The sequence below is a fragment of the Tyto alba genome, unplaced genomic scaffold (genome assembly GCF_018691265.1).
Source record: "Tyto alba isolate M040663 unplaced genomic scaffold, T.alba_DEE_v4.0 Super-Scaffold_40, whole genome shotgun sequence".
In the NCBI taxonomy this organism is placed as follows: Eukaryota; Metazoa; Chordata; class Aves; order Strigiformes; family Tytonidae; genus Tyto; species Tyto alba.
In genome coordinates this window covers 37531527-37557284 of record NW_024881316.1, presented here as the reverse complement: position 1 = coordinate 37557284, position 25758 = coordinate 37531527, and the positions used below count along the sequence as shown (strand labels likewise).

At 43.0% G+C, this 25758-nt stretch overlaps 1 protein-coding gene across 7 annotated transcripts; it reads right to left on the bottom strand.

Annotated features, from left to right (window-relative positions):
* Positions 1 to 7607: 7607 nt before the first annotated feature.
* Positions 7608 to 13972, bottom strand: MYCN (MYCN proto-oncogene, bHLH transcription factor). 7 transcript variants are annotated; one of them, XM_042803616.1, is made up of 4 exons: positions 12719 to 12732; positions 11544 to 12304; positions 10216 to 11048; positions 7608 to 9120 (listed from the first exon to the last, which is right to left on the bottom strand). In XM_042803616.1, exons 3-4 carry the CDS (start codon positions 10943 to 10945, stop codon positions 8522 to 8524), a joined length of 1329 nt encoding a protein of 442 aa, XP_042659550.1. In that variant the 5' UTR covers positions 10946 to 11048; positions 11544 to 12304; positions 12719 to 12732; the 3' UTR covers positions 7608 to 8521. The 7 variants fall into 7 exon arrangements, with proteins under 7 accessions (XP_042659550.1, XP_042659554.1, XP_042659549.1 ...); XM_042803620.1 differs by lacking the exons at positions 11544 to 12304; positions 12719 to 12732 and adding an exon at positions 13799 to 13972; XM_042803615.1 differs by lacking the exons at positions 11544 to 12304; positions 12719 to 12732 and adding an exon at positions 13839 to 13972.
* Between the last annotated feature and the right edge of the window lie 11786 nt (positions 13973 to 25758).

The following is a 25758-nucleotide window of genomic DNA, read 5'->3' as shown; positions in this document are numbered from 1 at the left end:
CACCTAAGACTTTAACACCTTATGGGTCTTTCCACCTTACAGTTGGAAATAGCTGATAGGCAGAAAGACAGTATGGTGCCCCCACAAAAAAAAATACAGAAATTGCATTCTGCTTTAGAACAGTCCCTTTGTTGAAGACACCAAGCTGAGTGGTGTGGTTGACACGCCTGAGGGACAAGATGTCATCCAGAGGGACCTGGACAAGCTTGAGAAGTGGGCCCCTGTGAAGCTCATGAGGTTCAACAAGGCCAAGGGCAAGGTCCTGCACATGGGTCCTCAGGGCAACCCCCAGTATCAGTACAGTCTGGGGGATGAAGGGATTGAGAGCAGTCCTGCTGAGAAGGACTTAGGGGTACTGATGGATGAAAAGCTGGATGCGAGCTGACAATGTGCGCTCGCAGCCTAGAAAGCCAACCGTATCCTGGGCTTCAAGGGAAGTGTGGCCAAGGGATGGGATTCTGCCCCTCTGCTCTGCTCTCATGAGACCCCACCTGGAGTACTGTGTTCATCTCTGCAGTCCTCAGCATAGGAAAGACGTGGACCTGTAGGAGCAGGTGCAGAGCAGGCTACAGAAACGATCAGAGAGGTGGAACACCTCTCCTATGGGGACAGGCTGAGAGAGTTGGGGTTGTTCAGCCTGGAGAAGAGCAGGCTCTGTGGAGACCATATTGAGGCCTTTCAGTACTTAAAGGGAGCTTACGAGAAAGATGAGGAACAGACATTTTAGTAGGGCCTGTTGTGATAGGACAGGGGGTAATGACTTTAAACTAAAAGAAGGTAAACTTACACCAGATATAAGGAAGAAATTGTTTACAGTGAGTGTGATGAGACACTGGAGCAGGTTGTCCAGAGAGGTGGTAGATGTCCCATCGCTGCAAACATTCAAGGTCAGGCTGTACGGGGCTCTGAGCAACCTGATATAGTTGAAGGTGTCCCTGCTCACTGCAGAGGCATTGCACCAGATGATCTTTAAAGGTCTCCTCCAACCCAAACTATTCTGATTCTATGATTCTATAAAACATCTAGTTTTAATTTCTGCTGTGGAACACCTGCAAGAACACACTCAAGCATCACAACTGTCTATTAAGTCTGGTTTCATCCCCTCATTTGCATGATTAGTTACTTTACATTTGTGGGAAAAATAATGAAGTCTCTCTCATTTGCACTTTTTTTATTATCTTTTTCCTTCACATTCCTCACACTGAATCAACATTTGTCTTGCAACCCCCCACAGAGTCTACAGATGAATTCTTAAAGTCATCATTACAGATGAATTCTTAAAGTCAACCTTAAAGTCACTGTCATATAACTCCAATGCTGTGAATATCAAAACCAGTACAAATTCCTTTCTTTGACATTGTTCCTTTCCAAACATTTACTCCAAAAAGAATATTAATAAAGTGTCCAATCTAATGACAATTTTAGAAGACATGGATAATTTCTAGACTAAAAAGCAAATTCATAACAATATTTCAAGGATATTTTAAGATTGATCTTAGGAATTTAAAATAAATATATTATCTAAGTGGTTTTAAAAATATTTTATGAGGATTCCCAGCTACTCTAGCTGCCACTAAACTCTGTATATGATATTGGATAGTGCCGTCATCTCCTACATCATAAATTACAATATTAATTATGTAATTAAATGAAATTAATTACATTAATTGCAATGTAGTTATTGTTATGCCCAAATGTAATTGCCGTGTATTGCATAAGAGAAAAACTATTTGTATACAGATACTAAAAGTATAAAACAAAATAGTATTCTAATTTTTTACAAACGTACACTGCTTTCTTCTATGGGGAAGTGAAATCTTTGAATGCTAAAACACTATGTACTTATTTTTTGATAGTGTCAGGAAGCAAAATGTAGATAAGTGCCATTCAAATATTTTATTTAATTGCAATTAAAATGACCATGCCAATTAAATTAACTATATATCCTACATTCATCTACTGTTTTATTCTAAGAAATAAATCCATTAACCTGCAGTTTTCTCCAAATCATTGCTTTAAATTTCATCTGGTAAGTAAGATCAACTATGAATCAAGCAACTTGATAGTACCCAGCAGCAATAAAGAAACCCTTAACATAGTCCACGTAATCACCCCGTTCACACTGTAATCACTCTTTCTCCATAGTACAGAGCACTGTTTGGGCCCATTCCAGTGTAGATGCTCTGACCTGTCCTCTGGGAAGAGCTTGTGTCTCTCTGGTGAGGATGTAAGGAGAATTAGGAAGCTAAGGAGCTAGGTGCTTGAAACTGTGTAGTTCTTGTAATGCTTGTAGATTAGAAGGTGTAACTAAACAGGTGCAGAAAACATGATTCATCCTACCTCTAGTATAAGACTACACTATATATAGATGTTAGACACTGTTCTTTTGGACAACAGGACTCTCGTCATAATTTTGCCATGATTGATATAGCAACTCACAGGAACACAATCTAAACTTAGCTTCAGACAGATATCATAGAAGACAGTTCCTCTCCCTAATGCATGCAGCATAGAAGATAGAAAGCAGACGGAAAGCAGTAAATACTTAAAGCAGACATATGAGGTTGGGAAACTGAGAACATTGAATAAGGAAAAAGAAATAATATTATTTTACCGTAAAATGAAAATGTCCCCATTTATCTGAACAATGTCAAATGGAAGAACTATATCACGGCAAATGATACAGCTCACAAATAGAGCAGCTGCAATAGTGGAGCCTAACAATGATTATGTGTATGAAATGTATCTCATCAGTTCAGAGATCAGTAACAAATAGGTCATAATTCAGTTATACATCTGATAAATTTTGAGTCTGAAAGTCTACACACCCATCCGTTCCATCATGGAGTTAAAAAATATTTGCCATTAATTGTAATTATGTTATAGGTACATTTTTTTTTTCCATTTCTGCATTATTTAGGTGCATCATATTGTGATCATAAATACAGGAAACAAAATATCTTTGTTTGTTTGATTTTTCTTCAAAGGACCAAGCAGACAGTGTTGTAACTATTAAAATACACACTTAGCTTTATTTATCAGGGTTCTTGAATCAACACATGTGGAATCCCTTGTGTACTTGTAGTATATATGTTAATCTATACATACAGCATAAGTACAAGGAATCTTCACAGCTCAGAGATCAAGAATTTATTTTATCTTCTTTGAGTCAACTGTTGATTAAATATATATGTAACTAATCTCATTGAAAGGAGGATCTGGCTGGTAGGGGCACACAGCTGGATGAAAATCACAGAACTCTGTGTAATCTGGAGTCCTGTGTCCAGCTCTAGGGCCTCTAACATAAGAAGGACGCAGACCTGATCGAGCAGGTCCAGAGGAGGCCACAAAAATGACCAGGGGGCTGGAGCACCTCCCCTATGAGGACAGGCTGAGAGAGTTGGGGGTGTTCAGCCTGGAGAAGAGAAGGCTCCGGGGAGACCTTATAGCAGCCTTCCAGTGCTTAAAGGGGGATACAAGAAAGATGGAGAGGGACCCTTTATCAAGGAGTGTAGTGATAGAATGAGGGCTAACAGTTTTAAACTGAAAGATGGTAGATTCAGATTAGCTATAAGGAATAAATACTTTACCGTGAGGGTGGTGAGGCACTGGCACAGGTTGCCCAGAGAAGCTGTGGCTGCCCCCTCCCTGGAAGGGTTCAAGGCCAGGTTGGACGGGGCTGTGAGCAACATGGTCTAGTGCAAGGTGTCCCTGCCCATGGCAAGGGAGTTGGAAAAAGATGATCTTTAAGGTCCCTTCCAACTGAAATCGTTCTGTGATGTTGTTTGTGATCTGCAGACAGGGGAAATTACCACCTCATGAAACCTAATAGCAAAATGCCTGTTCTACTGTGGCCAAGCCTCCTTGCAGGGACAGCACAAGTAGACAGGCAGAAAAAAATAGCCTATGATGGCAGAGTGGAAAAGGTAGCCCAGCAGAAGTACAAGCTTGTCTGGACACAGACCAAGGGCTCTGAATTCAGGAATCTTGCTGAGGCAAGATGATGCTCTGCTTATCAATGCTCTAGTAGTAGCCATAAATGCTGTGGCAAAAACCACTGTGCTGGCCCTACAATCAACTTATCTTCCACGTTTTCCACCAATACTTTCCTGTGAGATTTCTGGAAGTGCTGTTTGATTCTACTGAAATCCCTGCTTACTTTAAAGGGGCCATTCTGACACCTCAAATCCCTTAAAATTTAATGGGTTTGGGCTCCTGAGGGAAGAGACATCATATATAGTTTAGGCACAAAGGGGAAGAGAAAAGGGAAGGGGAAGGTGAAAAAGGAAGGGAAATGGAGACAAGGAAAAGAAATGAACCCAGGTATAAATCATTCAGTACTTGCCAAGAGTGTGATAAACAACATGGTACATAAAAATTCATTAATGAACTCAAACTTAAAAATTTAAATAAAATTGAATCTTCTGATTTAAACCAGCTACAAGCCAGGAAAATCAGGCTTAAGAATGGGATCCTTTTGAAGTAATTTTATACTAGCTTGGTTTATCAGTATACTTATGAGGAGCAAATGTGCCCTCTGCAAATTATACACATCATGAAATCTCAAGCAGTCCTGCCAAGACCTGGTGATAAGTTGCTATAACAGCAGCTTGGGGTTTGAGAAATGCACTTTCCTTCACACTCATGGCAACAGGTGACCTAGTGGTAATGACATCATTAACACATTTCACCTTTTCAAGGTCTCCTGCTGGTGTTTTACTTATACTAGTTTATGGAGGAATCATTTCATTTTGGTGTTTCAAGTCCCTTGTGTTCTTAGTGGTATTTTTAAGAAAATAAACAGAAAAGTGGAAGGAGACCATCCTCTGGGATATGTGACTTGGGAGGAAACCATCTGATTCTATCAGCAGAGTCTGTCTTCTATGAAAAAGAACTTGGGAATTTTTACAGCAGATCAGATAAGATTGAAATCAATCTAATTCAGTTTTCCCTTAAGGAATCGGCAATACCCACTTTTTAATAAGCAGTTATTAAGTACTTGCCATATTTTCTAACAGATTCTCCAGATGGATATGTTTGCATTTGTTATGCAAACATAGGTATGTGTATATATATATATATATATATATATATATATATATATATAAAAAGAATAGTGTCTCAATTCATTATTTTACTGAGGCCTCTGGACTCTTCACTCTAGATATGCATGCAGAAGGATCTTCTGTTACTGTTGTGGCTATGTCTCTACATCCTTGTCTATGTACACTTTCGGGTACTGATTCTTCAGAAAATATTACTAAGTGAATTGTTTAACTCTTCAAAAGCTCCCTATAGTAACACGATGAAAACAAAACTATTAACTCCTGAAAGTTATTTAAAAGAAGAAAAAAAGTCAAACCCAGAGTAAAAAAGAGAAAAAAGAGAAACCCAAAGTACTGGTAGTAGAGCACACAGCAGCAAACAGTACAGTTCGGTATATGGGAGCATTTCTGAACCTTATGGGGACAGATTCTATCTCCATTGACATCAGTTGGACACTTATCATTGAATTCAAAAAGATCCTACACTGAAAAGGAGGCTTTCAAATGGAATTTGTGTTAAATAACCAAACATATCTGAGTATTTGACACCTTTATTATATACTCTAAACGCTTGGATACCACAACAATGCAAGACAGAACTGGGTTGTCTCAAGAGGAAGGAGGAGTAATTGCTGTCTTCAACTACCCGATGGGAGGTTACAGAGAAGGTGGAGCCAGACTCTTTAGGAGGTTAAACACAAAAAAGAGGCAATGGACAAGGGGTTGCAATAAGGAAAATTCCAAACAGATAGTAGGAAAATTTGTGTCAGTCATGGTAGTCAAAAAATGAAATGTGTTGTCCAAAGAGGCTGTGGAATATCCATCCTTGAAGACATTCAAACTTCGGATGCATATGACCCTGAGCCACCTGATCTGACCTAGAATCTGGCCCTGCTCTGAGTGGAGGATTTGGACCAGATGAAGGGAAGGGGAATGGAATGTCTGTTCAGTTTTGCATGTTCAATCCTTAGTACATTCCTAGACTGTAAAGAGACAGTGACCAATCGTTCTGTGATTTATTTTTGTTCAGAACATGATTTGCATCTGCTAGGAAAGTATTTGGCCAGTACATAGCTGTAACTTTTTAAAAATGTTATACAAAGTCTAAACTGTAAACTCATGTTAAGTCCTTGTTGGAAGTCAAGCAGGAGCAGGTTAGAAATACAACGGATGTTATAAAAGCTTTCCTTCTCCTTCAGGAAAACTTATGACTTACACCTTGTTTGCAAACAGTGCAACAGCAGTTCAACAAAAAATGATAATAAAATGGGGTTTGAAAATTGTTTGTTGTAGCTAGTAAAATTAAATCTACCCTGTGATTGTGCACACTACTTTTCTCTGTTCAGACTACCTACTACAGTTTTTTCACTGTACTGTGAAAGTGGAAGAAGCATGATCAAGTCCACACGAAGGCAGTGAAAACAAGGATTCTATTTATGGAATGATTGTGGCCCTCAAGTCTGAATTTAGCAGATATTAAGTCTATTCAGGCCAATTCTTCAAAAGGCATAAATTTGTGTAGTCATAGCTGAATCTCATCTGGGGCCCCAAGAATGCACAGGTTATGGGTACACCAGCAAGGTACTGTAGGGCATGGACATATGTCACACCCATTACTGCGGCGATTTTGCCCCCATACTGCTCGCACTCTGTTACCTCATGGTACATATGAGATGCTCTGTACCTCCATCACCAAGCAAGCCCATTCCTTTGTGGCTAAAGTAGGGGCAGATGTCACAGACTGACTCCTTGTAAGTTGATCCTTAAACTACCTACTGGCCAGTTGGCCAGTAAGCTGTACCTTATTTTTCAAGTTCAGCGTGGGGAAAGAACGTCAGAAATACCTGTACAGACTGGAAAATAAAACAACTCTTTGGTATCAAGGAGCTTACCAAATGACCAAACATACTTCACAGACTTGCATGTCTTGCTCCCGTCACACCTCTTGAGACAATCACCTGCCAAGTTTCATTGTTCATTTGACAAACACTTCATAGCTCTGCGTCTTCCCTGGGATTTTTAGCTTTACAAACTTAGCACAAGTAGTAACAAACAGGATCTTCAGCTACAAACATTAATTCTCCCTATGCAATGATGGACCACTTTACGGATAAGCCTTTTGTAATGCAAACAGCAGTCAAGTAAGATCTTTGTTTACTACAAGTATTTCATTTTCAGTGCTGTTGCAAGTGTACCTCCATCATTGACTTCTCCACCTGTCTACCACACTGAGGCCAGTCCCTTAGCAGAAGCGTGCTTGCAGTGTTTCTGATCCCTCACAATTCTCTGAATACACTGGATATTCCAGAAGTCTTCAAAAAACACAAGAGTCTTTCCATTAATTGTGGTACCTTCAGTCCCCTGGGATGATCCTGATTTCACAAGAGACATCTGAAGTATGAAAAAATAGGAAAAACTGTTCTTACTACAATTATTTTTTGACCAGAAATGGCAATGGCGTGCCTAGTATAGGGGACCGTTTTTTTGTATTTCACGAACATTGCAAAGTTAAAGATTTTATTTAAAAGAACTTCATTTAAAAGAAAAATAGTAAATGGCACATCATGTAATTGCTATTTATTTTCATAAACATGAGGTATTTCAAAGTGCTATAAGACGCAGCACTAAATGTACATCGTTGGAAGAAATTAAACACAGAACTTTGCAGTTACCCAGTTCTATGCACCAAACATTAACAAATACATTAACTGGAAGAAACAGGCTAGGAAAAGGCATATATAGTAAATTTCTTTACAAAAGTTTCTTAGTTCAAAAAAGTGATAAAGTAATATCTACTCAAAACTTTCACAACTCATTTTCATACGAAAATATAAGTATCAAATTTAGTTATGTATCAGCATCATACTAAAGTATACAGGCAATGTAAGAATTAGTACAGTACATAACAGAGATTAACAATATATTTGTATACAAAAACATGCTCCTCAAACATTGAGGTATTACAGTACTTAGGTATGAACTTCCAGTCTAATACTGGTAGCAAAAGCCACCTCTCATAACCCAAGACATGTACAAAAGGCAAGTGTGTAGATGGTATTTACAGAAAATTCCCACAGGGGTACAAAATGCCAACCCCTAAAGTAACATCTGTTAGAACATAAGCACCATAAAACTTAGGAATGAACGTTTCAAAACTCAACTAGATGTCATCAGCAGCTCCAAATGCTCACAACAATTTAAAAAAAAAAAAATCCCCACCATCTACAGTTCTTAAGGAGAAAAACAAAGGCAGTTCATTGTTGTTTGGTAGTCTTGCAATAAACTCCTTGCAAGAACATCCATTTGCTCCGTACCCGGATAATAGAGTTTGTCAATTACTTCAGGGACTAGATTGAAAGTGAAACCAACATTCTTAACGTCAAAAAACACAATTTTTTTTTAAAGAATCAAAAATGTGCAAAGTGGCAATGACTGTCCTGGTCAGCCAAAAAAAAAAAAAAAACCAAAACAAAAGTTTAGCAAGTCCGCTTGTATTCTATTTTCTTTAGCAATTGTTGTTGTCTGGCTTGCAATTTTTCCTTTTCTAGCAATAACTTCTGCTCCTCTGCCTGAAGGGAATGAACATATTCAGTGGCTTTTTTCAAGATCACAACTTTTGCAGCTTTCTCATTTTTAACCAGTTCTGGAACATGGTCCCTTAATGTGAGGAAACTTGACCGTAGATCATTGCGCCGTTGACGCTCCAGGATATTATGGTTGCGTCGACGTTCACTATCCTCTGAATCAGAGTTTCGAGGACTTGAACTCTTAGACTTTGGTTGGATCGTGGGTTTTACTGGACGGGGCACCTCGGTTTTTAACTTCTTCTGCGGTGGAGCATCTTCACTCTCCATGTATGGAGAAGGAGCGGCATAATTATGCTGCTGGTGAATTGGTGCGCAACGCTTTAAAATCAGTTCATTCTGCTGTGTCCTGACTGGTGGAAAAGTGGTATTTTTAGGACGCACTGTAATAGTAAGGGTGGTAACAGCCTTGTTGGAGGAGGAGCGTCTTTTCTCCACTGTCACAACATCTATTTCTTCTTCTTCATCCTCCTCCTCCTCATCTTCATCATCTTTTGGTAATAGAAAATGGAAAATAAAATAGACATTATTCTCACAGAATATACTCTGAACAAGTATCAACCCAGATATATTTACTGACAAAATAAAGTACAGTAAAAGCAGCAGTGAAATAACGAACGGCAAAAACAGGGTGTGCCCACCATCTGTAGTCAGATACAGATCAGGTAAAGTATGCAATATACATTAAATGACTGAAGTATGGCGATTTCTGAAAGTTTCGTAAGTTTAATGATGTTTTTTTTTAAACACTTCTAGTTTTCAATCAAAGCTGGGCTACCACCCACATAATCGCAGCGGCATAGAGGTTTTTAGACAGAATGTATGTATTTTGCTCGGAATTGCAGAGCCGCAGTACAAAAGGCACGCACAGTGCCACAACACAGCCCTTGCTTGGTAGAAAAGCAGCCGGAAAACGAAACAATCGCCGGGTTTGTTCTGAGGCAGAAGGTGAAGCTGCTCCAGCCGGGGACCCTTTAAGCCGGCGCTTGGTGCACTGCCAAGAAGACAGCTGTTGGAAGTGCTTCCTCACCCAAAGCTGTCAAACCAGACATTAAAGGGACAGCGGGCTTTGAAACCCGGGACGGATCACCAAGTTTGCGGCGGTGGTCACAGGGACCAGCTCATCTACATACGGGAAACCGCGTGTCAGCCCAAGGGGACCCCTCCGCAGCCACGGGCAGGAGCCCTTTCTGGGCACTTTAGGTGCTGCCAGCGCAAGCGCCCCTCTGCGGGGTCACCACCCTGACCCGGCCCCCCCCCATCACGCCTAAGGGGCACTCACGGGTTCTCCCCCACGAGCCCCATCCCCAGGGCGACAGTAGCAGCCCCGCTCTGCCCACCCCCAGCACGACCGCTGGGACGGGGCACGCCACCCACGGAGGACACAAGGTGAGGAAGCCCCGGGGGGTGCCCAGCACCGCACAGGCCCCCGGGCCGGGCCTGCCGCCCGGGGAGGCTCCAGCCCCGCCGCTCCCACGGGCCCGCCGCTGCCCCCCCCCCCCCGCCACCGGCCCCGCCGCTGCTGCCGCCTGCCGGCCGCCCGGCCCCGCACCTCGCCGCCGCCGGGGGCGGGGGGAAGCGCTTACCCGAATCGCTGAGGGTGTCGTCCCCGGAGCTGCTGCTGGCCCGGCTGTCGCCGGCGGGGCGAGGCGGGCGGCCGCTCCGCGTAGCTCCGCCGCCCGCCGCCGCCGCCGCCGGCCCGGCGCGGCCCGCCGCCGCCTCCCGCTTGTTGACGGGGAAGGGGAAGACCACGGCCGGGTCCACGCACTCGGGCACGGCGCCGCCCAGCTCCGGGCGGCCGCTGGCGGCGGCGGCGGGGCTGCCCGCCGGGGGCGGTGGCGGCGGCGGGGCGGCGGCGGGCGCCTTGCCCTGGAGCTTCTCGCTGACCGCCCGCTCCAGCTTCTCGCGGGCGGAGAAGCCGCTCCACATGCAGTCCTGGATGATGATGGAGTTGAGGTTGTTGGTCACGCCGAGGCCCGTCTCGAAGAAGTCCCCGCCGTCCGAGCCGCCCCACAGGTCGGCCTCGGGGGGCAGCAGGAGCAGCTCGGACGCCCAGTCCAGGGGGTCGGTGGGGCGGCAGCCCCCCAGGGCCGCCCCTCCCCACGGCACCGGGGCCCCCCCCGGGGGGTGCTCCTGGAGCCCGGCCCGGCTGGGAGACAGGGGAGGGGTGGGCAGCAGCTCAAACTTTTTCCAGATGTCCTCCCCGGGGGGAGCGGAGTCCGGCCCGCACAAATAAAAATCATCTTCGTCCGGGTAGAAACAGGGCTGCAATGAGTCGAACTCGAGGTCTGGGTTTTTACTGACCATTCCTGGCATTACGGGTCTCCTTCTGATCCTGGGGTCGGGCAATGGCTTTAGAGACAGGTTTTATGGGTATTTCCACCACGAGGAAGAAGAGAGGTTCTCCCAAGACCTGAAACTAAACCAAAAAAAACAAAAACAAAAACAAAAAAAACCAAACAAATTAAAAAAACCCAACAAAACAAAACAAAAAACAAAAAAAAACCCAAACAAAACAAAACAAAACAAAACACAACCACAATTAAAACACGAAAACACGAAGAAACAGACACGAATGTGACTCCCTTCCTCTTAACCGAAGGAAAAAATAGAATAATCCCATCATCGATAGCAAGAAATAAGGAGCCTTTTGCAAGTTGAAAAAAAATGCATTTCACACACACCTTTCCTCCCGACTCCAGATAGTCAAAGAAAAGCGATCAGGTAGTGCTCCGACATGCAAAGCTTTCCGCCTTTCCCGGCGCTCCGTGAGGACACAAAACCAGCCGGCAAGGTACAGCAAGGATGCAAAGCACCTCTGTGCTTTTGCACATAGCACCCGCCTGCTCTCCCCAAACTGCTTCAAACGCTCAAAACAGCAGAGTAACTGTAGACAGATGCAAGGCTTTGATACCGTAATCTCTCCAGAAAGCCCTCTTAATATGCCAGCAAAAGTAGAGGAAGTTTACTCCTTTTGTCATCTGCGGAGCAGTGCAAAGGGGAGCGAGAAGGATGCAAAGAAGGGGGCGGAGGGGCTCTTTGCAACTTCGCAAATCGCCATTCACTCAAAGCGAGCCAGAGAAATCCGCACAAAACACATGGGGGTGGGGGGTGGGGGGGGGAGAGGAGGAGGGGAAATCCAGCAGCAACAGAAATTATCAACCTTATGTAATAATCTCACGCACAAAAATGCATTAAAACCACCCCGGCGCCACCAACAAAGCCTCCTGATTTGCCAAGAAGGTACGGGAAGTTCTTCTCCCCCTTTTTCCAGCTTAAGACAAGAGCAACGGAGAGGTTGCAAAGACAACAACTTTGCGCATTTTGCCACTTCATGCAATCAAACCTCCTGCAAACACACCAGCCTTCCAGCCCTCTCACCTCCGGAAAATGCACGCTGCTGCCCTTACCTCGGCGGGACCCCCCACTCACTAGCCACGACCAGACAACCACAGCCCCATTCCTCCTCCGAGACCTCAGTTGCATCAGACATTAAAAAAAAAAAAAACAAACAAACAAAAAAAAACCAAAAAAACCCCAAACAAACAAACAAACACACCCCCCCCAAAAAAAAAAAAAAAACTTTAAGTCCAAAAAAGACATTCAGCGTGTCCCTCCAGCTCGGTTAAGGTAACGCAAAGGGAAAGCGTTCTGCTGGGTTCACAACAGCTGACGCTGAAACGGAGACCAAAAGGGGGAAAAAAAAAAATCAATCCATTAAAAGCCTTATGATGAAATGCAAAGAAACGAGCCCGGCTCAGCTGCTCTCCCCCTGCCCCGCCCCCGATCACTTCCAGTATTGTACATTTTTCTACTCGTGAAATACATTAAACCGTTTAAAATGCAAAGCAGTAAAGAGACACCTACAAAACACAGGCGATCTCAATGCGACAGCTCCAAAATAAAACAAAAATATCCTCCAGGATTTTCTTCTGCTCAATGAAAAACCCATTCCCGCACTGCAATGCCCCTGCACTTCCTTCCCCTTCCCATCCTCCCTAGTTTAGCAACTCAAATGCAATGTGGAATTGTATTTATTTGATTGGGTTTTTGTCCTGAAGCCCAGACCCTGCAGCTTCCTCTTCTTACCTCCTTGGTGATGGTGGTGGGTGTTGCAAGGGGGAGGAGTGGCGGGGGGTGGGGTGGGGGGAGAGAAGGAGAAAGCAAAAAAGGCAAAAAAAAGCAAAAAAAAAAAAAAAAAAAGCAGATGATCTTGTATGTTGCACTTTACTGAGCGCCAGCCCGCCCGGCCCCCGCGGCTGGCCCAAGCCTCCGCATTCACCCTTTGCTTGCAGACAGATGACTGTCACTGGCTGGCTTTGAAGCTGCTGGATATTATTAACCCCCCAAAAAGGCATTTAAAAAAAAAAAAAAAAAAAAAAAAAGACGGGGGGGGGGAACGAACTGACACACCCGGGTAGGGGAGCATTAAAAAAAAAAAAAAAAAAAAAAAAAGAAGAGGAAAGCGAGAGCAGCCTATCCCCACCTCCCTGATTTCCATACAAGCAGGGAGGTGCCTGGCATTTGGCGCCAAAAGCCCCATTCGCTCTTTATTCTCGGCCAGCAGAATGAGGTCCCGCTCCCGGTGCGAAAGCGCCAGGGGCGGGCAGGGCCGGGGGGCCGGGGCCGGTCCGCGGCTGCCCGCGGAGCCTTCCGCGTCCGCTGCCCCTTTGTGTCGCCCCCTCCCCGCGCCACCCCGGCCCCCGAGCTCGGGGGAAACGTCGCCCCCGGGCCGCCGCCCCGGAGAGCGATGACCCACCCCCCCCGCCCCCCACCCCTTCTACCCGCGGCCGCCATCTCCCGCCGAACCCCCCGGGGGCAATTAAAAAAAAAAAAAAGAAAAAAAAAAAAAAGACGAGGGATAAAGGAAGTGGCTGAACGAGGGAGTCGCTTCGACTCTGGGCTTTGTAAATAATCCGTAATCATCATCCTGCAGCGACCGCCTCCCCGCAGGCGAGCGGGGCTGGCAGGCCGGCGCCGCGCTGCCCCCCGGGCGGGCCGCCGGCCGTGACCGCGCTGGTCCCCGCGCACCCCTCTCCGCCGGCGCGGAGCGGCGCCGGCCCCGCGGCACTGGAGACGGGCGCTGGGCGGCCCCGCCGTTCCGCTGCCGACGGCGACACCTTGCGGAGGGCCGGCGGGAGCGGCGGCGCGGCGCGGCGCGGCGCTCACCCGGCGCCTCCGCGCATCTCCCCGGCGGCGGGGCACCCACCGCTCTCTCGCCTCCTTTCCCCCGCGGGGCGCGGGGGGCCGCGGCGGGGCCGGCCGCGGCAGGACGGGAGCGCGGCGCTCTCCTCGGCGGTGCAGCGGCGGCGGCGGCCGGTGCGATCCCGATCCCGCTCCCGGTCCGGGCCGCCGCTCGGGGCGGCGCCTCCGCGCTCATAGGCTGCAGGTGGAGGCGGGGACTCGGGCGGCGCTCGCAGGGAGGCTGGTGGCGGCGGGCCGCCGCTTTGTGTCAGGCGGCGGGGCCGCCGCGGGCGGGGCGCCGCCTCCCCGGCCCGCCTCGGCCGGCGGCGGGGGGCCGGGAGGAGGGGCGAGCCCGGGGTGTTCAAAACCGGCGGCTCCGGGAGGAACGGTCGGGAGAGAGTGGGCTGGGCGTCGCGGGGAGCGGATGAGGCGAGGGGGTAGTGAGCCCGGAGGGAGGCAGGGGTAGCCCGTGCCGCCCCTTCGCCGTGTCCCCTCCGGGGGAGCTTTGTGCAGGCGGGTCATGCCTCCCTCCCCTGTGGTGATCCTCCCCACTCCGCCCCGGCCGCCGAGGGGCTCCGGCCACGTTTTTAGTGTCCTGAGGCAGCCCTGGAAACAGCGCGGGGTGCGCGGTGTGGTCCTGCAGCCGGCGGGCGTCCCGGGCAGCCCGGCTGGGGCACGGGGCTGCTGGCGGTGGCAAGATGGCAGCGGCTGGCCGGCCTGTGCTGCCTGTGGAGGCCGGGCTGGGTGGCTTGGCTGACCAAAGGTGACAACTTCGAAGTCGGCCCAGCTAGACTCTTTGCTCCCCCAGCTCTCCTCCGCCCACCTTTTCCCCTCAGTGTGGAGGTGCCGGGGTGCAGTTTTGCAGAGGAGCCTTCGGCCGGCTCTGGCTGAGAGCAGAAAGGGCACCTGGGGGGCGAATCCTCTGTGCCAGAGCTTCTGAGAGAGCGTGGTTCAAGCAGGGGGTGCTGAAGGTGACTTTTGGGTATCCCGCTATGAATTATAACTTGGCTGGGAGGTAACAGCAGAGTGGAATCAGCTGTGGCGGGGGCAGAGCTCCGTGAAGCAGGGGAGCGCTGGACCAAGTCCCGCCGGGGCTGCGCCGGGCCCTGTGGCAGCGAGCCGGCAAGATGGTGGGAGGTCAGGCTTGCCTGAACTTCCATGATTTGGCCTCCATTCCTATAATGCACTGTGGATTCAAGGCAGGGGAATTCATTGATTAACTAATGTGTTCTCAGTACTTTGAAGATATGAAGTCTTATGAAAGCTCTGAGCTTTATTAATTTGTTTGGATGATCTGTCTGGACAAAAAAGGTGTGGGTGGTTGGGATTCTTTTTCTCCCCTCACGTTTCAGTATCCTTGAACAGGTTGCAGCTTGTGAGGAGACATGAACAGTGTCTCACTGAGTGTGTGAACAATGTATTTATACTCATCAATCGAGGACCTTCCTCACCTTAAACAATTATGTCTGATTTGCTCCTTTAAAGTAATTATTTTTGTCTTCTACATTTCCTTTAATGTTTTTATATATATGCAAATACTGCTATGTCGAAACCTTAGAGGTGGACAGGGCTGCTATCTGATTTATTGTTGATTCGGTATAAATTCTCACCTAGATTTTCTTAGCAGCATTTTAAAATTTTCCTTTTTTTTTTTTTTTCATATGTACATGTGTGGGAATAAAGCTATCAACTTCTATGAAAGTTCTGCTGTGGTGTGTGATATCGTTTGTAGTACCCTAGATGAGAACGTTAGTGAGGGGTAACACTCAAGACAAATCTTTTAAAGTAACTTTCATTTTCAACCCCCCACCAACCGAATGAAAACTAAAAAACCCACCAAACAGGAAATGGAAAGCAGTATGCTGAGAAACATAGCTGCTTATGACTGCTAGCACTGTTTAGGTAAAAAGAGTTGTTAAAACCCCAGATCTGTTGCTTTGTTTTGTACAGTTGAGAAAGACATGGAAAACATTGTGCAAAGCTTTGGAAGGACTACACAAATCTTTGTGCTGTTTTGGCTGACGCTTACTTTGGGCTATTTTGTCAACATTTACTTTTTTTTTTCTCTGATCCCTTCTGTCCCTGAAATGGCATGTATCAAGAAGCCTCAGGGCAAATGGAAACCTGAAATTACTTGTAGTTACTGTGAATTTATTATTACGTTGTTTCACTGAAAAAACTTGGGAATTAAGATGTGCTGATACTAGAACTAGGTAGCTAGATATTAGAACTACCCAATATAGACCAGTAGCGCATCTCGTATTTTAAGACATTATAAGAATTTGCTATCTGATAAAACAGAAAAAGATATTTTTAAAAGTGTATAAAGGCTAGAAGATACTTTTGCTTATACAGTGGTTAGATTCTAAGTAGATTCTGTGGTGTTTAATTTGGCCTCACAGTGAGCCTGACAAAGCACTGGGCTGAGAGCTTGGACATACACACCTGGGCATAATACATGGGTAAGTTGCTGGTGTTCAGGGATACTGAACATTTTCCCTTTCGTCGTTATTGATTAATTAAGTAATGCTGTGTAAGGCAAATTTCTCTGGCCACACATACCTCTCTTTCATCCTTACAGCCAACAACTACCAAGATGATCAAAACAAACAGGACAGTATTACTTGATATGTGTGCAGTTGTCTTTCTCAGAGGCACCCAAACTTCAGTACATTCTTGAGTTTTCTTTGCTAGTCAGAAGTAACGTATATACTCTCATGACTCCATGTTAAATTTTGAAAAGGGTTTGTAAACCTTAATTGGGGGAGAGGTGTGTGTTCTGATTGCACTTGGCAAAAGCATGACAGAATTGGAATGATTCACCCTTCTGTCTCAACCAGCAGAAATGACATTTTAAACTTTCTGTGTAGGACTAGAAAGGACCCAAGTATGAACACTCATAGACCTGGGATTTTAATTTTTTTTTTTTTTTTTTTTTAAACAAGGACCTTATACACTTCCTATTAGATAGCAGGAGTGACATTTTCAGGTGGACTAAGTATTTGGAGGTAGCTGCTAAGATAACAGCCACAAAAGCTGCCAGATTTAGAGCAGCAAATTTATTCCTGCATACCTTCAGTAAACTTGCTGGATAGTTGTACTGATCCCTGCTGTGTAGCTGCTGAGTGTGTGTAATCTAAAATATTTCTCTTGACATTCGCCCTGAAAGTAGGGTCTGGTATTACTTTTACCCTCATTCAAGTGAGACAGTGTAAGGGACTTACCCAGTATCACATATGGAAATTGCAGCAGATTTCCTCGGTATGCTGATTGTGCCAGCCTGAGGTAGCAACTGCTTTCCCACAAGTTCTTGGGGAGTGTGTCATCATCATCCATTAAGATGAAAGAACAACACAACCTCTCAAAGCCATTGGATGTCAGCTCTGCAAAGAATGCTGTCGTCAGTGCTACATTCATAGATGTTCTTGTGACATGAAAACTCTCAAATACCAGCCGTAATACCTAGTGCTTGTACAATGTTTCACATGACCAAGACATTGTACAAACACAGACATTGAAAAACTTGTGTTATTCACGTCACCGCAGAGGTCACTAGCCAATCTCACCTGTGTGTTCAAAAGCATTTTAAGGAGTGCCTAGTAATCAGAGAACTAATTCTATTTAAATAAAACTAATTTTGAGGTCATATTTTTCATTAGAAATGCCCTGATAACAGTATCACGCTGGCTGCTCAGAACAGAGGAGTTACTGAATTTAACTGGGTAACTGTGGCAATATGCTCCACCTTTTAAGTTACTAGACACATCAGAAACCATCTTTCAATAGTTAGTGAAAATAAAAAGACCTTTCTTCCTTCTGTGCTTTTTTTGTACATTTGGATTCTTCAGGAGTGGTTGATCAGACCGGCGTTTGTGTACTAGCCTTCTCCCTCAGCTTTCTAGCTTCTCAGAGAGCATTGGAAGATTTTCATTAAAACAGAAGGACTAGAAATTTATTTTTTAAATTTGGCAGAAGCTGATAGCAGTTGCTCAGGAAAACATCCTACTTGCAACAGATTTTTCAAACCCTATATATGGCTAGAAAAACATCTAAGCATTTGGTATCTTACAGTTGTATTCTAAAGCAAAGCAAAACAAAACAAAAAGAACTTCAAAAACTTAGAGATAAGACCACTAAGTGAAATGTAATAGAAAGGAGGAATTTTGAGAGCCTGGTTTCTGATGTCTCTCTTTTATGAGAATTCTTGATGACTAATTAAGAATGAGCTTATTAACTTTTCTTGGCTGTAATCTTAATAAAATCTCTTTTCTCTCTCCAGTTTCCAATTTTAAAGGAAACTGTAAGAGTTTTAAGATTTCTTAGACCTTTCCTCCTCAGTAATGTTTGGTTGAAACTGCCTAGTGAGTTCAAAATTCATATCAGGGAGTGATGGACAGGTAACTGTTGAAGGTGCTTTTTTTTTTCATTGGGAAAGTAGGCCAAAAGGAAATCAAGTACCTGAATTTAAAAATTACGAGTTTATTAAATTTCAGCATTCAACCATTTTCTTTGTGCACAAAATATGATTATAGAGAAAAATACCTCACTGCTTTTCTTAGTCAGGCTGCCACAAGAAACATTATTATTACAAAATCTGTGGATATATTCAGTTTTACAGTATTGTACCCCCCCACATTATTACAGTAATTACTTCCTCCTAAATGTATACATAGTGCATGAAGATGTATCCTAATTGTAAAATCACTTACAAGCATTTATCGTTCTTGCAAGTATTCCTTTATGAGTAGGAAGGTATAACTTTCCTAAATTTAATCGTTGCAGAAGTGTCTGCTGCTTAGTGACATACATCATCAGTGACATAACAGTAGAACTGGGTTGTTCTTGTGTTATATTCCTGTTTTTAGAAATACCTGTGACACAATGAACACATTTGAGGACAACATTTCAGCATTTCAGGACAACAGCTGTGGAAAAATATTTTTCTGTAACAGGTGATTAGGCCAGTTAAAAATGGCTTGATGGTGCATATTCAGAGCAATGATAAATTCGTTTTTTAGAATAATTTGTTAACTTTTTCAAAAATTTAACAAAAGTAGGTCAGTACAGTTGCTTCTTTTTCACCTTTTTTTTTTTTTTTAATTTTGGTGAATGTTATTTGTGTTCAGCACACTGAGACACTAATCTATATTACCATGCTGCAAATAACAGTAACTGTCATCTACCAGTAATTCTGAAGATATCAACAATGCAAACTTATACTGTGTTCTTCAGACTCAGCAAATATGGTAGACCTCTTGCAGGGGTGGATGTCTTTATAAAATAATCTCATCACAGGTCTTCAGGTTTTTTTTTTTTTTTGAAAGTTAAGGGTTTGAGCCTATTTAGTGAACACCCACTCCACTGCCTGTTAAAGCTAGGGAAAAACTCTTTGGAAATTAGTTTAGTGAAGCCCAAAAGAGTCATCCTTATATTTTGCAGTTCATAAGCACAGAGAGAAGAGAATGACATGGAATGGCAGCTTCCTGCTTCTCTTGACCCGCTGCAGGTAACAGGCAGGTGAGGACGGGTGAGGTCTCAACAGCTTCATCCAGTAAATTTTTCTCCTCACAGTGGTCCATGGTAATGCCGCAATGCCACTTCACCAGGAAGACTTGTTTATCTCAATTAGTTTAATTATCTGAAAAGCTTGGTTTAGTTAAAATCTTCCTAATGTCACAGCAAGAAAGATCGGGCAGTGAACAGTGGAAGGTCTTTGGTTTTCACACGGCTTGTAAAAAGGGCTATTTACATAGTTTGTCCCTGATTCTTACCCAGTTCCACTTCTACCTGTCACCCTCTGCTTTGTCATCATATATTCAGTCATTCAGTGGTTTGAAGCATTACACTTTATATGTGCTTATATGTTTTAACTTTTTTTTGAGAAATTAGGCATTTGTGCATTTTTATGGAAACTCACTTTACTGACTGGTTTTGAAACTTTAGCTCAGATTATTTCACTGGTTGCAAAGCCTTTTAAAGAATTCATTATCATGAAATATTTTGCCAGATAATTCACTGAGACAAATGTGAAACGTGCAGTTGGGAAGGTAAAATTATAACCAGTCACATAAACCTGTCTGCATTAGCTCCCTTTCAAACATCTCCAAATGTTACCAATAGAGAAGGACATCCTTGGAGAGTGGTTTGAAGCGTGAATTCTTTAGTTTTCAATTGGAATCTGCTTTATGTTTGAGAGGAAGGCTTTCATTTCCTGCATCTGAGATTCATTTTTAAATGCAAGCTAACAGGAAGATTAGCTTTAAGGACTATTAGTGACTGGCCAGAATGGTGTTGGTGACTAGAACATAAAAGGGGAAAAAAAAGAAAAATATAGGCTTAAGTGAGTGAATAAGGGGATGCATCAAACTATATTCTCAGCTGGTGTCAATTGATATGGCTTCCTTCCATTGGGACTGTGCCAGATAAGACCAGCAACAGATCTGTCCTGTCACGATTCCAACTTTAGTCCTGGGCCACAACTTGAAAGTAGTTTTCTGGATTGTTTAGTTTGTTCTTATTTTATATGCAGCAGATAGAGCCTTTGCTGATAACCTGTGGGACATTCTTCAAAGCTTTGCCGTAAAAACTGTTAACAGCAAAGGAAACTCTTAACACTTATTGCAGTAATGAAAATATCTTCAGACGCATTAAAGGCCTTTATGGAGTTTTGATGGTTTTTTTATTATTGCCATTCCTGCTTTAGTAAATCAATGTGTCAAAGTTTTGTTTATTTATGTGTCACAGAAATTACTGATGTATCTCTGGCTGTCAGCAGAAATGTAGGAAGGGCTATGCCACAATCTTTGGATGTCTTACCATTTCCTTCTCCTTCTGCATGTCTTTCATAGTCTGCCGGAGAGAGATGGCTGTGTCCTTAGTTTCACTGGGGCTAATTCTTATGGGCTTCTGTGAAAGTCTCAGCTCCCTTGCCAAATCATGAGCACCCGAGCCTTGAAGAAGGTGTTCGCCTCCTGGTAAAACAAAGGATTGCTAGAGATGAGAAACCAGACTCAACAGACCTAGGTTTGCATCTGTTTTGGCAACTCCTAAAATCTATTCATATGTTTAACACATTCATATGTTTTTTTCCAGGCAAATGCAAGAAGGTTTTGTACCATACCACAGTCTGTAAGTCAGAATGCTTTGAAGTGAGCCATGAGCAATGGGAGGCTGAAAAAGGTGTCTTGTTCTGCTCATTGTACATAATTATTGTGAAATTGTTTGACAGGTTACAGACTTTCAGAAGTAGAGATTTTTATAAGCAAGTGCCACAACAAATGTGGTTTATGAATCTGATTTTTTTTCTCTTTATTGATTGTATGGAGCACATTTAACATTGGATTCCTGTTGCTTTCAGTCTTTTGCATCGAATGTTTTAGGGCTTATCAGCATTGTAACTTTGGCCTTGGCTGTCTATGTGTCTTAAAGATTTTTGTGTTGCCACATATTGCTGAAGTACCTGAACACATACTGTAAGATCTAGACCTGTCAACTTCCCTTTAAACCTGTCTCTCATGGAATTATAAAGGCAGTTCTGCCTCACTCCTCAGTACCTAAAGTGACAGGGAAAAAAGAGAGAAAACCTGAACAAGAAGCATCTAGTATATGTTAAACCAAGGTGCAGTCAGAAAAGAAGACAGTACAAGACAGGAGGCAGGACAGCATGTCAGTCTTGTAGCCACCCAGAAGAAGGTAGGAATGAGAGAAGAAAAAGTTGCATGCAGTTTTGGCTGAATGATACTATAAAGCATCATAAAAAACCAATTTTCCTCTCAAACCGCTCACTTGTTTTGTTTTTGCTTTTATCAAAATGCATTACTTGGCGGTCTTTAATGACTTTTGATTTAAGTAATGAAATGTCAAGGCGGAAAAGGTGGTTAAAGACAGCATGTCCTTGCACCCCTTAATTAAAAGAGTTTTAAAATGTTCCTATTTAAATTTGAGCTGAGGGAAATGAAAAACCTACATTTTGTGTTGTTTCCATTATTGTAAAAGTATGTCCTTGATTTTTGACTGTTAGTTTCTCTTTAGATCATTGTATAGGAGGGACTTGTCTTGCTGTTAACTGAAAAATCTAACACTGTAATCCTTGTTTGGTAGTGCACAGCTATGTTCATGTGATCAGACTTTCTATGTTAAATGTTTTTTCATCAGTAATTTAATATTTATGAGCCATTACATTATTGAGGTTTAGCTAGAGGTTTTCTGTACTGACAATGCATATATTTGTTTTCCTGTTACATAATTTCATTGCTAAGAACAATTACTGTTTAGCAGAACTGAAACGTTCTTGATATTCACGAGTGTAATTCTGTATAATATGGAAGTTTGCAATAGGTGGGTCACATTAGCAAAGGAATACAGAAATGTACATTATTTCAAAATAGCTGATGTCTATATGAAAGGAGGAAAATAATGGTGAAATTATTATATTTTGTTTCTATCCTGACATTGCCCAAGTCTTCTAACAACAATTGTCATTGCATCAGTTCCGGAGTGCTAAATATGTATCATTTTGGCAAGATCATTGCCTCAAACATGCTAGTACTGTGCTGGCATTCCCGCTCCTTTGACTTCTATTTTGGTTGTAGGCAGCTAGATCAGCATTAATCAGTGCAGAAAATCATGATCATGTGCCAGGGTTTCAGACTACTGGTAAAGACTTGTTCTTGTCAGGATAGCAGTACAGGTACAGGGTTGGAAGGCATCCTCCTTCCTGTGTGTCATGGTGTTGAGGACTAGTTGTCTGCCTACTCTGGAAAAAATATTACTGAAATGATTCTTCCATAAGCAACAAAACCGGGCTTTGGTAGTTTAATGTACTTACAAGAAGCAGCAACAAAGTACATATAGGTCCACATATCAGTGGGAGGAGAGTATTGTATTTATGTAGAAGCATGTACCTGTGTAATGTGTTGATGTACACATATGTGTATGTGTGTGTGTGTGTATAGAGGTGTGGTTTTATGCTTCAATTTACCCTATAGTAACTGTTTAAAACTATCTGTTTCAAAAATGTAAAAAAAAAAAAGAAAAAAAATATATATATATTGAATCCTTGTCTACACCGTTTTTTGTAGGATGACTTTTGGTATTATTTTATTTGGCTACTTTTACAGAGAACTTAGAATATGACTACATGGGACAGTAGAACATGCAGACTGTCCCCAGCTCACCTAGACTGGGCTGATAAATCGACAAAGCAAATTGCCCTGTTGATAGCTCAAGTACTAAAATATACGTGGACTGTATTTGCCTGGCCCACTGCTGAGGGTAGTAAGTTTTGTCCCTTCACAAGGCTAAAAATTCGGGCTTGGCATCATTTTGAAACTGCTGTAGTGTGTTTCATTCTGGTACCAACTTAACCAATGCCAGGCAGGCAACTGTGTCATGCTCCAGTGTGTGGTGTGGCTGGACCGTGTGATAAGCAGGGATAGTGTTTGTCTTAAGCTGTTAAAAGAAAATAAATATTTAATCTTGTTCACTGTATATTTTATTTATTATTAATCTTTATACTCACCTTTCAGACCTATAAATTTGTTGAATAGTATGCAGCAGAGTTGGACTGATGGTAGATGATGATAATTCTAAGGTAGGATGAAATGTAGTATGGAAGTGTGTGTCCTAGGGTTTGGATTCTAGTTTTAGTTTAACCTTTTAATCAGTAGCAGATCATGGGCAAGGTCATGTTAACTTTCTTGTTAACTTTCAGTTTGCCTCACTTGTAAAATGGGGGTAATGATAGTTAGCACCTCTGTGAAGTGTTTTGAGAACTTCAGGAAAATTGAATGTTGCTAATTAAGCTAGTAAAAACCTACTAGATTTTTGGTCTGTAGTATGTTTTTACTAACATGATGGGGAAACAATGCTCTGCAATGAAGGTAGAATTGCTCTGCTATGTAGAAAGTAAGGCTCAATGCTGGAATGAAACAGAAGAATTAATTTCACCTTAAGGGATGGCTACAGTGCAGACACGTACATCTGAGGCACTCATTATAGGATGTCTTTCTAGACAGTGGAGAACACTTGCCACAATCCATTTGTCCTTCTTTAGATGTCTGCTTTAAGGTGAGATGAATAATACCATACGAATAATGCTCATTATATAATTTATTCTTATCTCCTGCCATAGTAGTGTTACCTCCAGCTGCTCTGTATTGGTTGTGGTTGCTTTTGTTTGACTAAAACACCTCTTTCATAAAGTCCTGTTTTAAGACTAATTTGGACAAGCAATCCAATACTTGCAGTGGTAATGCTTTTTTTCCCCCCTTTCATTCCCACCCATATCTTATGTTAACCTTCAAATATAGTTAATGAAGCATATAAATAGCAGTTGAAACCACTTCTCATAGAATGTCATCATGTTTGAAAATAAGTGCTGAGTGTTGGTCAGCAACTGCTGTAAAAAATGAAAGGTAAATTTGGCATGCAGCAGTGAAATGCTGACGTGGTGATTAGTCTTTTGACAAATAGATTAGTCTGGCTTGGCCAGCTGTCAGGATGGTTCTATACACATTTTGCTATATTATTCTGATTATGTTACTTTTGGATTTGAACTGAAGTCAGGGTAATTACATAGAAAGACGTGTCACTGTTTAACAAGGTTATAAAAATGTGTGCTCTGTTTCTGCACCTCCTTCTGAGATGCTATGACATTACTACCTGTGAATTGTGCCATTACAGTTGTTTACTTGTTAGTTGTAATGTGAATAAAAGGATTTTCAATATACTTACAAAAATATGTCTTTTGACCTCTTTGGAACTGGGATATTATTATATACAGAGAGTAACTACATGTTAAGACTGTGTTATTTGTGCAAGCTTGTTCTCATGAAATTATCATTGAGAGAGTTCCCATATACCCATAAATGCTGGCATTTTTTCTTGGAGCTGGCTTGGGAATCTGAGTTAAAAATAAAGGTAGATGATGAAATCTGATGTGTGTGTACATTCCTTGTCCCATTATGCTGATAGCCCTGTATCTGGCATTTTGGAGAAAATATGAAAAGATAATGAGTAAGCCTTTGTGCGTATCTGGTGGCTCAGAGGAGAAAAGAGGCTCTTCTGAGATGTGCATGTCACTAGCAGTGAATATTGGAAAAAACCCTTTGGCTTGTCCAGCCGTGTGAGAAGTGAGACTTGAAAGAACTTTCACTTCTTTTACTGGTTTGAAAACATATTTGACCTCTGAGAAAGGAAGCCAGGGAGAGCACTGAATAAGTTGATTTACCATCTCTTGAAATACCTCCTTTACTGGTTCTGTGCCAGAATCTGAAGTGCTATAGTGACAGCAGCCAAAAGGGAGTGGGGGATTTGGATGGAGATAAAGGGAAAGATTAAAAAAAGAAATCTAAACCTATATTTAATCCAATGGTCTCGTTATCTGAAGCTGGCCACTTCCAGGAGCTCTGCAAACTTTTCCTTTGGTGAATGAATTGAGCCCTGTGTTATAATGACAAATACTTCTGGGAAATACTCATGTTGTGTTACATTAATGCTACAGTGAAAAAGTACAAACTGAATCAGATATAAAAGATATGACTTTTTACATCTGTGACGCATGTGGATTATGGAGGCAAAGATGACCCAAGAAAGTGGAAACTCTGTGTCTGAGTTGTTGAAAAGCAGATTTTGGAATGACATCCCAGGAACAGCTGCTGCTGAATACACAAGATTGTGGGGGGTGCAGCATGATTACCAGTGAAACATCCAATTTTTCTTTAGTCCAAGAAAAAAGGGGATTTATTAGTGTTTCTGATGGATTTACTACAAAACATTGCTACTTGAACATGGTTCTAAGATTCTAATTCACATCATCGTAGCTGACTTTTAGCTGGTTGATTTCAGTAAACTTCTACTAACTTAAACCAGCTGAGAATGTTTTCCACAATCATCACAGTATTATTCACTTGAAGTATGCTCCTGTGCTATAAGCTCTCTGGGCA